Source organism: Schistocerca piceifrons, chromosome 3 (genome assembly GCF_021461385.2).
Source record: "Schistocerca piceifrons isolate TAMUIC-IGC-003096 chromosome 3, iqSchPice1.1, whole genome shotgun sequence".
NCBI classification, from domain to species: Eukaryota; Metazoa; Arthropoda; class Insecta; order Orthoptera; family Acrididae; genus Schistocerca; species Schistocerca piceifrons.
This window is the reverse complement of record NC_060140.1, coordinates 211,568,847-211,582,977: the sequence shown is the minus strand read 5'-3', so window position 1 is coordinate 211,582,977 and position 14,131 is coordinate 211,568,847. Positions and strand designations below refer to the sequence as shown.

The 14,131-nt window shown below is 46.5% G+C and overlaps 1 protein-coding gene across 1 annotated transcript in view; it reads left to right on the top strand.

The window, feature by feature from the left end:
* LOC124788519 overlaps positions 1-14,131 on the top strand; it is a 497,715-nt gene that overhangs the window by 443,549 nt on the left and 40,035 nt on the right. Inside the window, exon 11 of the mRNA XM_047255787.1 lies at positions 9,548-9,976. Coding sequence (XP_047111743.1) covers positions 9,548-9,976 — 429 coding nt within the window. The remainder of the gene's footprint in view (positions 1-9,547; positions 9,977-14,131) is intronic.

The following is a 14,131-nucleotide window of genomic DNA, read 5'->3' as shown; positions in this document are numbered from 1 at the left end:
AAACCCGGGAGCTGAGGTCCTCCATCCGAGTTGGTGCTGCTGTTGGATGTGAACCTGCGGAAGATCCCTCTAGGTAACTATCCAAAGGCTGGATCTAAGATAGGGCGGTGGTATCTGTGATTGGAATTGTGGAGTACTCTGTCTCTGGAACAAAAGATGATGGCTCACTAACAGACGCAGGAAGAGGGCCAATTGCGAGGCTGCAATTGGTTATTATGCTTACGTCACATTGTACCGACTTCAAGCATTGCCTCGACCATGGCCCAGTACAGAAGATTGGAAACGACAGAAACCATTGCTGGTGGCCTTTGCTGTAGACAAAGACCCAGGCAGGATCTTGGAGAAAGAAATGGCAGCTGCTGGACTGCTGAGAGGAGGGATGGGCGCTGGTGGGATTGATGACAGATAATTGCGACCATGTGGTTGACCATGGAGTTTTTCTGCAGGGGTTGACCATTATCAGGAGTTGAAGCATAAAGATCCAGAAAGAGTGTACGATTCTTGACCAAGGGGTGATGGTTGTGGAGCTTCAACAGCTGGAATTTAGTTATGGACAAATTGATTGGCTAGAACATTAGAAACGTGGTGGATGAACGCAGTATGTGGCAGTGGTATGCCATCTGCTTCGCAAAAGATGTAGAATTCCCCAGAATGAAACGGAGATCATTATCTGTTGTAGTAGTTTGTCGCAGTCCTTCAACTGAGAAAATATGGGACAGGGTTTGAATGGTTTGCTCTGTGAATGTGGTGATCATGCATGAGACATAGGGGAAAACATTGCCAGTATTTATGACGATTAACCAGGAGTACCCAAGGAAGCATCCCATGAAATCCAGGTGTAGCTGGGACAAGGGGACAGAGGTGCCTGGCTAAGGAAAACACCGACTGGTAGGACAGGCGGGGTAGGAGGTAAGTATGAGGGTAATCACCATATCCATGTCCCATCAGTAGATATGTTTATGGGCACAGTGCATGGTGAGCACAATGCCCATTGTACAAAAGAGACAAGGTGCACTGCTGGAGGGCCATTAGGATCACGACCATGCTGTGGCCATTGTCGCCATGGAGCAGGAGCACTTTGTTGTGCCTGGAGAGCTCGTTCCAGTAATACCAGTAGACCTGGACCCCCGGATACTGCAGCTACTTATGGTCTGGCAGCCAACCATATTGCTCCATGTGGAGTAACTGGGTCTGTAGCAGTGTGCGGTGTGATGAGCTTGGTGTCCAACAGAAGGTTGGCCATGGCTGCCTCAAGAACAACATCCATAAGTTAGAGACTTCAGGAGCCACATCAAAGGCATAGAGGTCAATCTTCACAAACACTTTGCAACTCGCAAAGTGGTTCATTATGTCCTCTACATAGGAAACAGGATAAGCATCTATGCCAGATTTTGTATTAATGGTTGTCTTGAAGTTCCCACAAATGCAAATGCACTGTTTGGTTTTTCTACACTGCTGATGGGAGTGGCCCATTGTTTATGGGAATGTTAGTGAGAATACCCTCAATCTGCAGCCACTGAAGCTCCAACTCAAGTTTGTCTCTGAATATGAATGGAACATTTCTGACCTTAAAGAACTTAGTTGTAGCTGATGGAAAAAGAGCTACATGTGCCTCAAAATCTGTGACATGTGAAGGGGGTTGCATGAAAATTGAGCTAAATGTGGAAAAGAAGTCTTTTATATAGGGGTTGGAGCCCAGCGACTTGATTGTGGGGGCAGGGTCATGGATTTCTAAGCCAAGAGCATTGAACCAGGTCTAAGAGACTGATGGCTCCAGGGATGTCGACGACCAAAATCCTGGCTGTGAGGACAGACAAACGGTACTGTATTTGGGAGTAAATTAACTGTTGTCTTTAATTATGTAATTGCTATAACTATGAAGTGGAATGTCGAAAGTTTGAAGGGGAAAGGATGGCATGTAAAAATAAGAATGCCAGTCTATGATGGTTTCGGAGTATCCTGTGTCTATCACCAGCTTTATGGGTACAACGTTGATGGCTACTGTGAATGACAGAGATTCCTCTGAGAGGAGATGCGCAGACTGGACATAGAATACCTCAAGGAGCATATGCACCCTGTCGTCCAACACCACACCTGAATGTTCCACACGTGCACAGTCGTTATTCATTTTGAGCACTGCTTTGCACAATGCAGCCCTATGTCCGGATTCCCCACAAGAGGTGCAAGGCGCTGTTGGATCACCGACAATGGTACTGGTGACTAATAAAACAGTGGCAGCAGAAAGGGAGCTTTTGTGGGCAACGTCTGGCTGCTGAATCTTTTCCTGCATTTTGTGAATGCGACATGGTTGATGGGCATGTCTTGGGCTGAGAATGGCTTGTTCATCAGGTGGCGAAAATTTGTGATAGATCCTGTTGAGTGGCTGACGAAATGACAGACTGTTCAAAGCTCTGATAATGGGGGAACTCTTTTCTAAGGAACAGTCCTTAAGTTTAAAGAGATGTGTGCATAGTCCTTCATTGACTTTGTGCACGAGAAAAATGTCCAAGATCAGGGAGGCTGCATACGATTGGTTACACTGAGGATTACTACACCAGAAATAGCAGTCGTAAGGTGAACCCTGAATGCAAGTGTATCATTCACGGTAGGACAGTCAAATTTATGACATCTGAAAAAATTGTGGAGCGCTCGGCAATTGAACCTCAGATTAAAAATATTGTACTAAACTGTACTTAAACCTGAGATAGGGCAGAGCTTGTAGCTCCAATTCCGAGTTAAGTTGTGGCAGGAGGTGGTAAACGTCTGGGCTTGCATTTGCCGAAAGGAAGGCACACTGTTGGATGTCATTTGTCATCTGTGATACTGTTGGCTAAGAAACGCTGCTCTGTATATCTGACATAGCTTTCCCATGGCTCGACCTTCTTTTCGAACAGGGGAAAGAGCGGGGGCGTCGTCTAGAAGCCCTAGATCATGGATTATATCCAAGGGAGTCGGTCTGAGAGCACTGGAAGCGACATGAAGATGGCCATAAGCAGCTTGAGTATGATTTCATAGATATTATGCCTCTACTGGAGCAGTAACAACACCTGGGCAGAGACTCCACCAGCTCTGTTATACTGGAAACAACGTGATACTAAGTTTAATTGAAAAAGGAAGAACACAACTCAAAACACTGTCTACCTCGGTTGGAGCACACATGTGAGACACTGGTTCGGGAAACAAAATATCTCGTGACCAATTGATATGCCCGCCAAGGGTGACGTTAGAAAAATAAACCATGTAGGAAATGATACATAAACAATCTTCTCTGACGGAAGTTAGTTTGGACCACAATAATTGAAACAATCCACTTTTTGACTATCGAAACAACAATTATAATATCTGAGGACTGAAGACCTGAAACTTTTATAGTAAATTGAAAGTTCCAAAATCCACTGACCATACACTAAGCATACCACAATCAGTCCAGAAGGATAATGCAGAAGTTTAAGTGCTGAGAGGTCGAGCAAAAGTTAAAATCTCGAACGAAGACACAGAAGTCCTGCATATAGCTAATGAAACATGTAGACAAATAGTACAAGGTCGAAATGCTGGTCATGTTTCTTCAGTGCAATGGCCGCAAATGGTGTAGTGGCACTATTTCTGTCGATGCATTATTGTAGACTCTGTGGCAGTTTTTGCGTGCCCCTATCATACCAGCTCGCCGCCATGCTGTTCATAAAGTTATGAACCTCTTCTTTCACCTCGTTGTCGGAGCTGAATCGCTTTCCGAACAAGTGATAGTCACTGGGCGCCAAGTCAGGACTATATGGTGGGTGGGTGATTATGTTCCACTGAAACTGTTGCAGGAGAGCAACGGTTTACCGAGCGATGTGTGGACGATTGTTGTCATGGAGAATGTATACGCCCTTGCTCAACATTCCTCTTCTCCGGTTCTGAATTGCCCGTTTGTGTTTTTGCAGAGTCTCACAGTACCTGTCAGCGTTAATTGTGGTCCCAGCGATTCAGTTCCGACGACGAGGTGAAAGAAGATGTTCATAACTTTCTGAACAGCATGGCGGCGAGCTGGTATGACATGGACACACAAAAACTGCCACAGCGTCTACAAAAATGCATCGACAGTAATGGTGATTATGTCGAAAAATAGCTAAATTTTGAAGCAGTAAACTGTTGTAAACCATTCTAGAAATAAACAAGTCTATGTGCTTATAAAAAAAATAAGAGACCTTACGAATGGGATTACCGTCGTATGTAGGTAAAGTCCCGAGCTACTGGAAGAAAGCGCAGGTGACGCCTGTATATAAGAAGGGTAGAAGGACGGATCCTCAAAATAACAGACCAATATCCTTAACATAGGTTTGTTGCAGGATTCTCGAACATATTCTCAGTTCGAATATAATGAATTTCCTTGAGACAGAGAAGTTGCTGTCCATGCATCAGCACGGCTTTAGAAAGCATCGCTCCTGCGAACCATGGATGAAGGGTATCAGACGGATGCCATATTCCTTGACTTCCGGAAAGCGTTTGACTCGGTGCCCCACTGCAGACTCCTAACTAAGGTACGAGCATATGGGATTGGTTCCCAAATATGTGAGTGGCTCGAAGACTTCTTAAGTAATACAACCCAGTATGTTGTCCTCGATGGTGAGTGTACATCGGAGGTGAGGGTATCATCTGGAGTGCCCCAGGGAAATGTGGTAGGTCCACTGTTGTTTTCTATCTACATAAATGATCTTTTGGATAGGGTGATAGCAATGTGCGGCTGTTGCTGTGGTGTACGGGAAGGTGTCGTCGTTGAGTGACTGTAGGAGGATACAATATGACTTGGACAGGATTTGTGATTGGTGTAAAGAATGGCAGATAACTCTAAATATAGATAAATGTAAATTAATGCAGATGAATAGGAAAAGGAATCCCGTAATGTTTGAATACTGCATTAGTAGTGTAGCGCTTGACACAGTCAGGTCGATTAAATATTTCGGCGTAACATTTCAGAGCGATATGTAGTGGGACAAGCACGTAATGGCAGTTGTGGGGAAGGCGGATAGTCGTCTTCGGTTCATTGGTAGAATTTTGGGAAGATGTGGCTCATTCGTAAAGGAGACCGCTTATAAAACACTAATACGACTTATTCCTGAGTACTGCTCGAGCGTTTGGGATCCCTATCAGGTCGCATTGAGGAAGGACATAGAAGCAATTCAGAGGCGGGCTGCTAGATTTGTTACTATGCTTCAGGATCTCGGGCGGGATTCTCTGGAGGAAAGGAGGCGTTCTTTTCGTGAATCGCTACTGAGGAAATTTAGAGAACCAGCATTTGAGGCTGATTGCAGTACAATTTTACTACCGCCAATTTACATTTCGCGGAAAGACCACAAAAATAAGATAAGAGAGATTGGGGCTCGTACAGAGGCATATAGGCAGTCATTTTTCCCTCGTTCTGTTTGGGTGTGGAACAGGGAGAGAAGATGCTAGTTGTGGTACGAGGTACCCTCCGCTACGCATCGTTTGGTGGATTGCGGAGTATGTATGTAGATGTAGATGTGGATGTGGTTCGTACCTCCACAGCGACTGGTGCCTGGCAGCCTGACAGTGAGAGATATGTGTACCATGTTTCACTGAAATCGGTCCAGTGGTTTAGGAGATGTGGAAAATGTGCACACACACTCACGCACACACTCATGCGCAAACACACACACACACACATACACTCCTGGAAATTGAAATAAGAACACCGTGAATTCATTGTCCCAGGAAGGGGAAACTTTATTGACACATTCCTGGGGTCAGATACATCACATGATCACACTGACAGAACCACAGGCACATAGACACAGGCAACAGAGCATGCACAATGTCGGCACTAGTACAGTGTATATCCACCTTTCGCAGCAATGCAGGCTGCTATTCTCCCATGGAGACGATCGTAGAGTGCTGGATGTAGTCCTGTGGAACGGCTTGCCATGCCATTTCCACCTGGCGCCTCAGTTGGACCAGCGTTCGTGCTGGACGTGCAGACCGCGTGAGACGACACTTCATCCAGTCCCAAACATGCTCAATGGGGGACAGATCCGGAGATCTTGCTGGCCAGGGTAGTTGACTTACACCTTCTAGAGCACGTTGGGTGGCACGGGATACATGCGGACGTGCATTGTCCTATTGGAACAGCAAGTTCCCTTGCCGGTCTAGGAATGGTAGAACGATGGGTTCGATGGTTTGGACGTACCGTGCACTATTCAGTGTCCCCTCGACGATCACCAGTGGTGTACGGCCAGTGTAGGAGATCGCTCCCCACACCATGATGCCGGGTGTTGGCCCTGTGTGCCTCGGTCGTATGCAGTCCTGATTGTGGCGCTCACCTGCACGGCGCCAAACACGCATACGACCATCATTGGCACCAAGGCAGAAGCGACTCTCATCGCTGAAGACGACACGTCTCCATTCGTCCCTCCATTCACGCCTGTCGCGACACCACTGGAGGCGGGCTGCACGATGTTGGGGCGTGAGCGGAAGACGGCCTAACGGTGTGCGGGACCGTAGCCCAGCTTCATGGAGACGGTTGCGAATGGTCCTCGCCGATACCCCAGGAGCAACAGTGTCCCTAATTTGCTGGGAAGTGGCGGTGCGGTCCCCTACGGCACTGCGTAGGATCCTACGGTCTTGGCGTGCATCCGTGCGTCGCTGCGGTCCGGTCCCAGGTCGACGGCCACGTGCACCTTCCGCCGACCACTGGCGACAACATCGATGTACTGTGGAGACCTCACGCCCCACGTGTTGAGCAATTCGGCGGTACGTCCACCCGGCCTCCCGCATGCCCACTATACGCCCTCGCTCAAAGTCCGTCAACTGCACATACGGTTCACGTCCACGCTGTCGCGGCATGCTACCAGTGTTAAAGACTGCGATGGAGCTCCGTATGCCACGGCAAACTGGCTGACACTGACGGCGGCGGTGCACAAATGCTGCGCAGCTAGCGCCATTCGACGGCCAACACCGCGGTTCCTGGTGTGTCCGCTGTGCCGTGCGTGTGATCATTGCTTGTACAGCCCTCTCGCAGTGTCCGGAGCAAGTATGGTGGGTCTGACACACCGGTGTCAATGTGTTCTTTTTTCCATTTCCAGGAGTGTATATACACTGGTAGCCTGCCGCGACAGCGTGGACGTGAACCGTATGTGCAATTGACGGACTTTGAGCGAGGGCGTATAGTGGGCATGCGGGAGGCCGGGTGGACGTACCGCCGAATTGCTCAACACGTGGGGCGTGAGGTCTCCACAGTACATCGATGTTGTCGCCAGTGGTCGGCGGAAGGTGCACGTGCCCGTCGACCTGGGACCGGACCGCAGCGACGCACGGATGCACGCCAAGACCGTAGGATCCTACGCAGTGCCGTAGGGGACCGCACCGCCACTTCCCAGCAAATTAGGGACACTGTTGCTCCTGGGGTATCGGCGAGGACCATTCGCAACCGTCTCCGTGAAGCTGGGCTACGGTCCCGCACACCGTTAGGCCGTCTTCCGCTCACGCCCCAACATCGTGCAGCCCGCCTCCAGTGGTGTCGCGACAGGCGTGAATGGAGGGACGAATGGAGACGTGTCGTCTTCAGCGATGAGAGTCGCTTCTGCCTTGGTGCCAATGATGGTCGTACGCGTGTTTGGCGCCGTGCAGGTGAGCGCCACAATCAGGACTGCATACGACCGAGGCACACAGGGCCAACACCCGGCATCATGGTGTGGGGAGCGATCTCCTACACTGGCCGTACACCACTGGTGATCGTCGAGGGGACACTGAATAGTGCACGGTACATCCAAACCGTCATCGAACCGATTGTTCTACCATTCCTAGACCGGCAAGGGAACTTGCTGTTCCAACAGGACAATGCACGTCCGCATGTATCCCGTGCCACCCAACGTGCTCTAGAAGGTGTAAGTCAACTACCCTGGCCAGCAAGATCTTCGGATCTGTCCCCCATTGAGCATGTTTGGGACTGGATGAAGCGTCGTCTCACGCGGTCTGCACGTCCAGCACGAACGCTGGTCCAACTGAGGCGCCAGGTGGAAATGGCATGGCAAGCCGTTCCACAGGACTACATCCAGCATCTCTACGATCGTCTCCATGGGAGAATAGCAGCCTGCATTGCTGCGAAAGGCGGATATACACTGTACTAGTGCCGACATTGTGCATGCTCTGTTGCCTGTGTCTATGTGCCTGTGGTTCTGTCAGTGTGATCATGTGATGTATCTGACCCCAGGAATGTGTCAATAAAGTTTCGCCTTCCTGGGACAATGAATTCACGATGTCCTTATTTCAATTTCCAGGAGTGTATATATACAGGGTGAGTCACCTAACATTACCGCTGGATATATTTCGTAAACCACATCAAATACTGACGAATCGATTCCACAGACCGAACGTGAGAGAGGGGCTAGTGTAATTGTTTAATACAAACCATAAAAAAATGCACTGAAGTATGTTTTTTAACAGAAACCTACGTTTTTTAAAATGGAACCCCGTTAGTTTTGTTAGCACATCTGAACATATAAACAAATACGTAATCAGTGCCGTTTATTGCATTGTAAAATGTTAATTACATCCGGATATATTGTAACCTAAAGTTGACGCTTGAGTACTACTCCTCCGCTGTTCGATCGTGTGTATCGGAGGGCAGCGAATTACGTACGGATCCAAAGGGAACGGTGATAGACCTTAGGTACACAAGAGACTGGAACAGCACATTACGTCCACATGCTAACACCTTTTTGTTGCTCTTTTTCACTGACGCACATGTACATTACCATGAGGTTTGAGGTACACTTACACACGTGGTTTCTGTTTTCAATCACGGAGTGGAATAGAGTGTGTCCCGACATATCAGGTCAATAGATGTTCAATGTGGTGGCCATCATTTGCTGCACACAATTGCAATCTCTGGCGTAATGAATGTCGTACACGCCGCAGTACATGTGGTGTAATGTCGCCGCAGGCTGCCACAATACGTTGTTTCATATCCTCTGGGGTTGTAGGCACATCACGGTACACATTCTCCTTTAACGTACCCCACAGAAAGAAGTCCAGAGGTGTAAGATCAGGAGAACGGGCTGGCCAATTTATGCCCGTGCTTGTTACAACACGCAACTGAACGTCGAAGGTTTCAAGCGTCAACTTTAGGTTACGATATCTCCGGATGTAATTAACATTTTACAATGCAATAAACGGCACTGATTACGTATTTGTTTATATGTTCAGATGTGCTAGCAAAACTAACGTGGTTCCATTTAAAAAAAACGGAGGTTTGTGTTGAAAAACATACTTCCGTGCATTTTTTATGGTTTGTATTAAACAATTACACTAGCCTCTCTCCTCACGTTCGGTCTGTGGAATCGGTTCGTCAGTATTTGATGTGGTTTACGAAATATGTCCAGCGGTAACGTTAAGTGACTCACCCCGTATATACAGGAGCGCGCGCGCGCATACGTACATGCATCGATTTCTATAATATGTACGTATATCGTTTGTGACAGAATAGCAGTGAAACAAAAAAAAAGGGACATGGCAGGGTGTCACACTGCAGGTGTTTGTCCGTGACGAGCAGGTGCGGCTGACGCTGCACAACGCTTCGTTCGGCGACGGCTGGGGCGCCGCGGAGTGCGTGACGGAGGCGGACCCGCACACGGGGCGGCCGCAGTGCGTGCGCCAGTCGGACTCCGGAGTCGGCGGAGGCGTCAACTCCGGCGCCTGGCAGCGCGTGTCGGAGCTGCGCGTGTGGGAGGCGCCGTGGCGCGAGGTGCGCCTGCCGCGGCTCTGCCTGTGCGACAACAGCACGCTGTCCAGCACCGGCTCGCGCCACCTCGTCTTCCTCTCGTCCAGCCGCGTGCTCGAGGTGGCCTTCACGGTGCGCCCGCTGCGCGTCTACGACGACTTCACCAACATCTACTTCAGCGCCTCCTTCGAGATGGTCCGCGCCTCGCCCAGGGGCGCCGACTGCAGCCGCAGGCAGCGGCTCCGCGGCTCCGGCGGAGAGGTGAGCGGCGCTCGCACCACTGACTGCAGTCGGATTTTTCTAATACTTTATATTTTGTTGCCAACGGCCTTGCTGCAGTGGTAACACCGGTTCCCGTCAGATCACCGAAGTTATGCGCTGTCGGGCTGGGCTAGCACTTGGATGGTTGAACATCCGGTCTGTCCAGCGCTGTTGGCAAGTGGGGTGCACTCGGCCCTTGTGAGGCAAACTGAGGAGCTACTTAACTGAGAAGTAGCGGCTCCGGTCACGAAAACTGACAACGGCCGGGAGAGCGGTGTGCTAACCACATGCCCCTCCATATCAGCATCCAGTGACGCCAATGGGCTGAAGATGACACGGCGGCCGATCGGTACCCTTGGGCCTCAATGGCCTGTTCGGACGGAGTTTATATTTTGGTACGGGAAGTTGAGAACTCGGGTATCATTCTATCGATGCGGCCAACGCAATTCTAAAAAATTCTCGAGAATATCGACTTGCAAATTTACCAAACGCTTTTAATAAGCTAAATTAAGGCACATTTTTTCGACAAGCATTATGACTCTATGGTAGACAGCTGGCTTGCAAAGTGGGGGGCATGGAATTGATTCCCGCTGGAATTAAAGTTTTAAACAAAAGTGAATGTTCTATGAGCATTCCCATGAAGCGTTCAACACATAAAGGTGGATAAAAGATTTGCAGCGCTCAAGACTGGTAATCGCTCCATTATTATTTTTTTCCCCCCATTCAGTTCAAATGCATATGTCCTTGAAATTTAAAACTGATGAAATATATGCTCATTAACATATTTAACTGTCATTTGTATGAAAAATACACGTTTTTATTTTTAATTACATGTGCACAAAAATCCAGTATTCAATAGAAACATGAACTCTTTAATTGCCCAATGTTTTATAAACTATTGTTAATCAAGATTTTTCATGAAAAAATACATTGGTAATAAAATTTTTCTCTTCTCTACGCATTCATAGCTGCGCAGAGATGCTCACAAAATATGAAACTTAATTAAAAATTTAATTTCGCTGGCCATCTAACCCAACCTCCCATGCCGGCCGTGCACTCTGCCACAGAGCCATGCTACTTATCGAAAAGAAACATAGTCGGAAAACTTCAAAATTGATTTTGTCGAGAATTTTTCAGAGTTGCAACTAACTGCTTTTGCACATTGATATTTGGGTTCTGAACTTCACGCACCAAAAATACAGAAAAATACAAAAATTTGGTTGTCATGTGGTCCCTTCTGACCCCTAAGTTTGACGTCATATCCATGTTTTCGAACCTGTTAATGGCAACGTTCAGTAGCTCTGCATTGTTGTCGAGTTCATCTAGCAACTCATGGGCAACTTCCATTTGCCGCTGTCTTTGTTCAGCAATTTTGAAGCCACACGTTTCATATCCAAAGAATGGAAGTAATTTTGTAGCGTGACACAGCTGACACTGCGGCGGGGCGGGGTTGGTCCGCAGTGCGTTGCGATTTAATTACTGATGTCCACCTACCTCAGTATAGCGTCCATTCACCACCCGTTGCTCTGCATTCGTAGGTACTATGTAGAAGATGAGAAAAGCCGCCTTGAAAAAAACCACCACCCATACTTACGATTACAAAGTCAGCGTAACTCAAGTAACAAGACAAACCTGTAAATCTCTATTAATAACGGGCAAAGTTTGTGCTTCCTCCCTTCATTGAAAATGTTTGTTTGTAGATACTGATGTTTTATTATGGTCCATTTCATTTATAGTGTCACCAAGCCCACATTTACGTTGGTAGTACATCTACTACCAGTTAGTGCAGCTTATATCACACCTAAGACAGCCAGAAATGTACTAAGCCCAACCGAAATATTACGAGATTCACACAGGAAACACACTGTTACGAAACGAGTTCACATTCGGTCCCTTTCAGTGGATTCTTCGAAAGAAGATGCTCGCCAAAATGTTCTGTACATCCATACGGAACACGACACGCAGAATATTCACAAAGACCGATAGTTTCACACGCGGTTTATTCTGCAACCAACATTCCAAACTTCGCCGTAATGTCCGTAATTTCATCTGCTAGCATGGCCATATAAACCGAGCGTTATTTAACTGTCATTTCTTCATCTTACAGATAATTTTTTCGGGCACATTTAACATGGCCTTCTCGTCCGACAGCGAGTCCACGACTGCCTGAATGCCGTCGCTCATAGAGCATATAACTCATTCAATTACGCGGGAAAGACTTCTCTCTCATTGGTTGATCAAAATTATCATCCAGTCAGATTAACCTTTCATAATCAATTTCGCGCGCAACCGCTTTACTCCAATCAGCATTCGCAGATGCATCTATATCATTTCGTATTGCAAAATTTCACAAAATGCTCCACAAAACCAAACGAAACGAGAATCAAAAGAAAACTATGTTTGAAACATACTTTGTATCTAAGTATCCTTTTACTATCTTTCTGGCTGCCTTATTACAAAAGCAAACGCTCCTAGACATACGCCATCCACCAGTTAGGGAGATTCACCGTTTTCGGGACATCCTGGTTATGTAACCCCTGCTAGTTACGGATGGTGTAATATATTATAACACTGAAATTTGACGTATGTCCCCGCAGACACACTCACACTCACTCTCATCTACTCCCACACTAATATAAAATATAAATATCAACTTTTAAACTACTATTTTCCTTACGAAAGCCAAATTATTAAATGATTAGAATTAAAATTCTTTAAAAATAACTTGTGTGCACTGACAGTGCTGTTACTATTTTAAAATGAGAAATAATTTTAAACTGTCGTGATTCCCATCAGAATTTACTTTATTAAATGTCAGTTAAGTACTTTTTTAAATAGCTTTTTTAGATTTTAAAAACTATTAAAATTATCCGCATGAAAATGTTACACACTGTTCTTCTAAATTATAAAAGTTCCTATATCAAATTTCAAAGCAAACAGATCATGTTTATCATAGTTATTTAGTTTCTTAAATGAGACGAATAAGTGATCTTAGTTCGCTCCACACACCGCAGATCTCACGGTCCGCACACCGCAGCAGATGGCATTATCAAGCCAGCAGCCGACTACACAATGGCCGGGGGTTGAGGCTTCATTGCCAGCCTCCAATACAGCTTGACCTAACAGAGTAAAACATACTGCAAAACTCCGCGGCCGTGGAAATAGCTGCGACGTTACAACACGCCATCATCATCATCATCGACTTCTATGAACACGATTCGGACAACGTCAATAAACATTTCTTTAACTTTTTCCATAATTTCATCAGCTGACGAAATGCTCGTACGTCCAAGGCGGTCATCGTCTTCAACGTCTTAACGTCCTTCTTCGAAACGCTTATACTGCTAATAAACCGTTGGTTTACCTGTAGCAAACACACCAAAGAAATATTTGACATTTCTAAAATTCTGATGGACTTCGATCCGTTCTTGTAGCAAGTTAATACAAATTCTCCAAAGCATTTTATATACAATAAATAATCGTCGAGACTACCAAAACACATGTAATCTTTATAACAATGGACAACAGACTAAAATATCCCTTGTTGCTAAAACTGTACAGATACTTTTAGATACATTTACCAACACATTACCGAAAATACCACTATAATCGGACTAATACAACAAATCAGATTATAAAATTCCCGTTAATTTCCCAACCCATCTCGAAAAAGTGGCAGGTGTCTCTTGGTGACAAAGAAATGTGTTCCTAGTTCCCATTCGCTCTCCTTCTTCACCTACTCCTTTCTTGTCGATGGAAATACTTCGTTCTACTTGTCGGAAGGCTGAGATCATCTGAGCTGCATCTGGATGATTCTTCAGAGATGAGATAGAAGGGCCGTAAGCAGAAAAGGAAGATTAAGGTCTACCGCCGTGACGTCTACGGGGCTATTTGAGACGGAGCACAAGTTCAGATCGGAGAAAGATGGAAAAAAAATACATCAGAAACTTTGCCTTGAACAAAACACAATTTCTTGCTCTTCTCCGTTAACGTATACATCTTTCGGGCATATTAGATCGTCACAAATAACTTTTACTTGATAAATGTGATGGTTCACCTTCTGTCTACCTTGAGCAGTACAGTTGGCATTCTCACATAGTTTCTATCTTGCAGTTTTGTTGTGATTTGTTGCAGTATTCACGTTATCACAGCCGA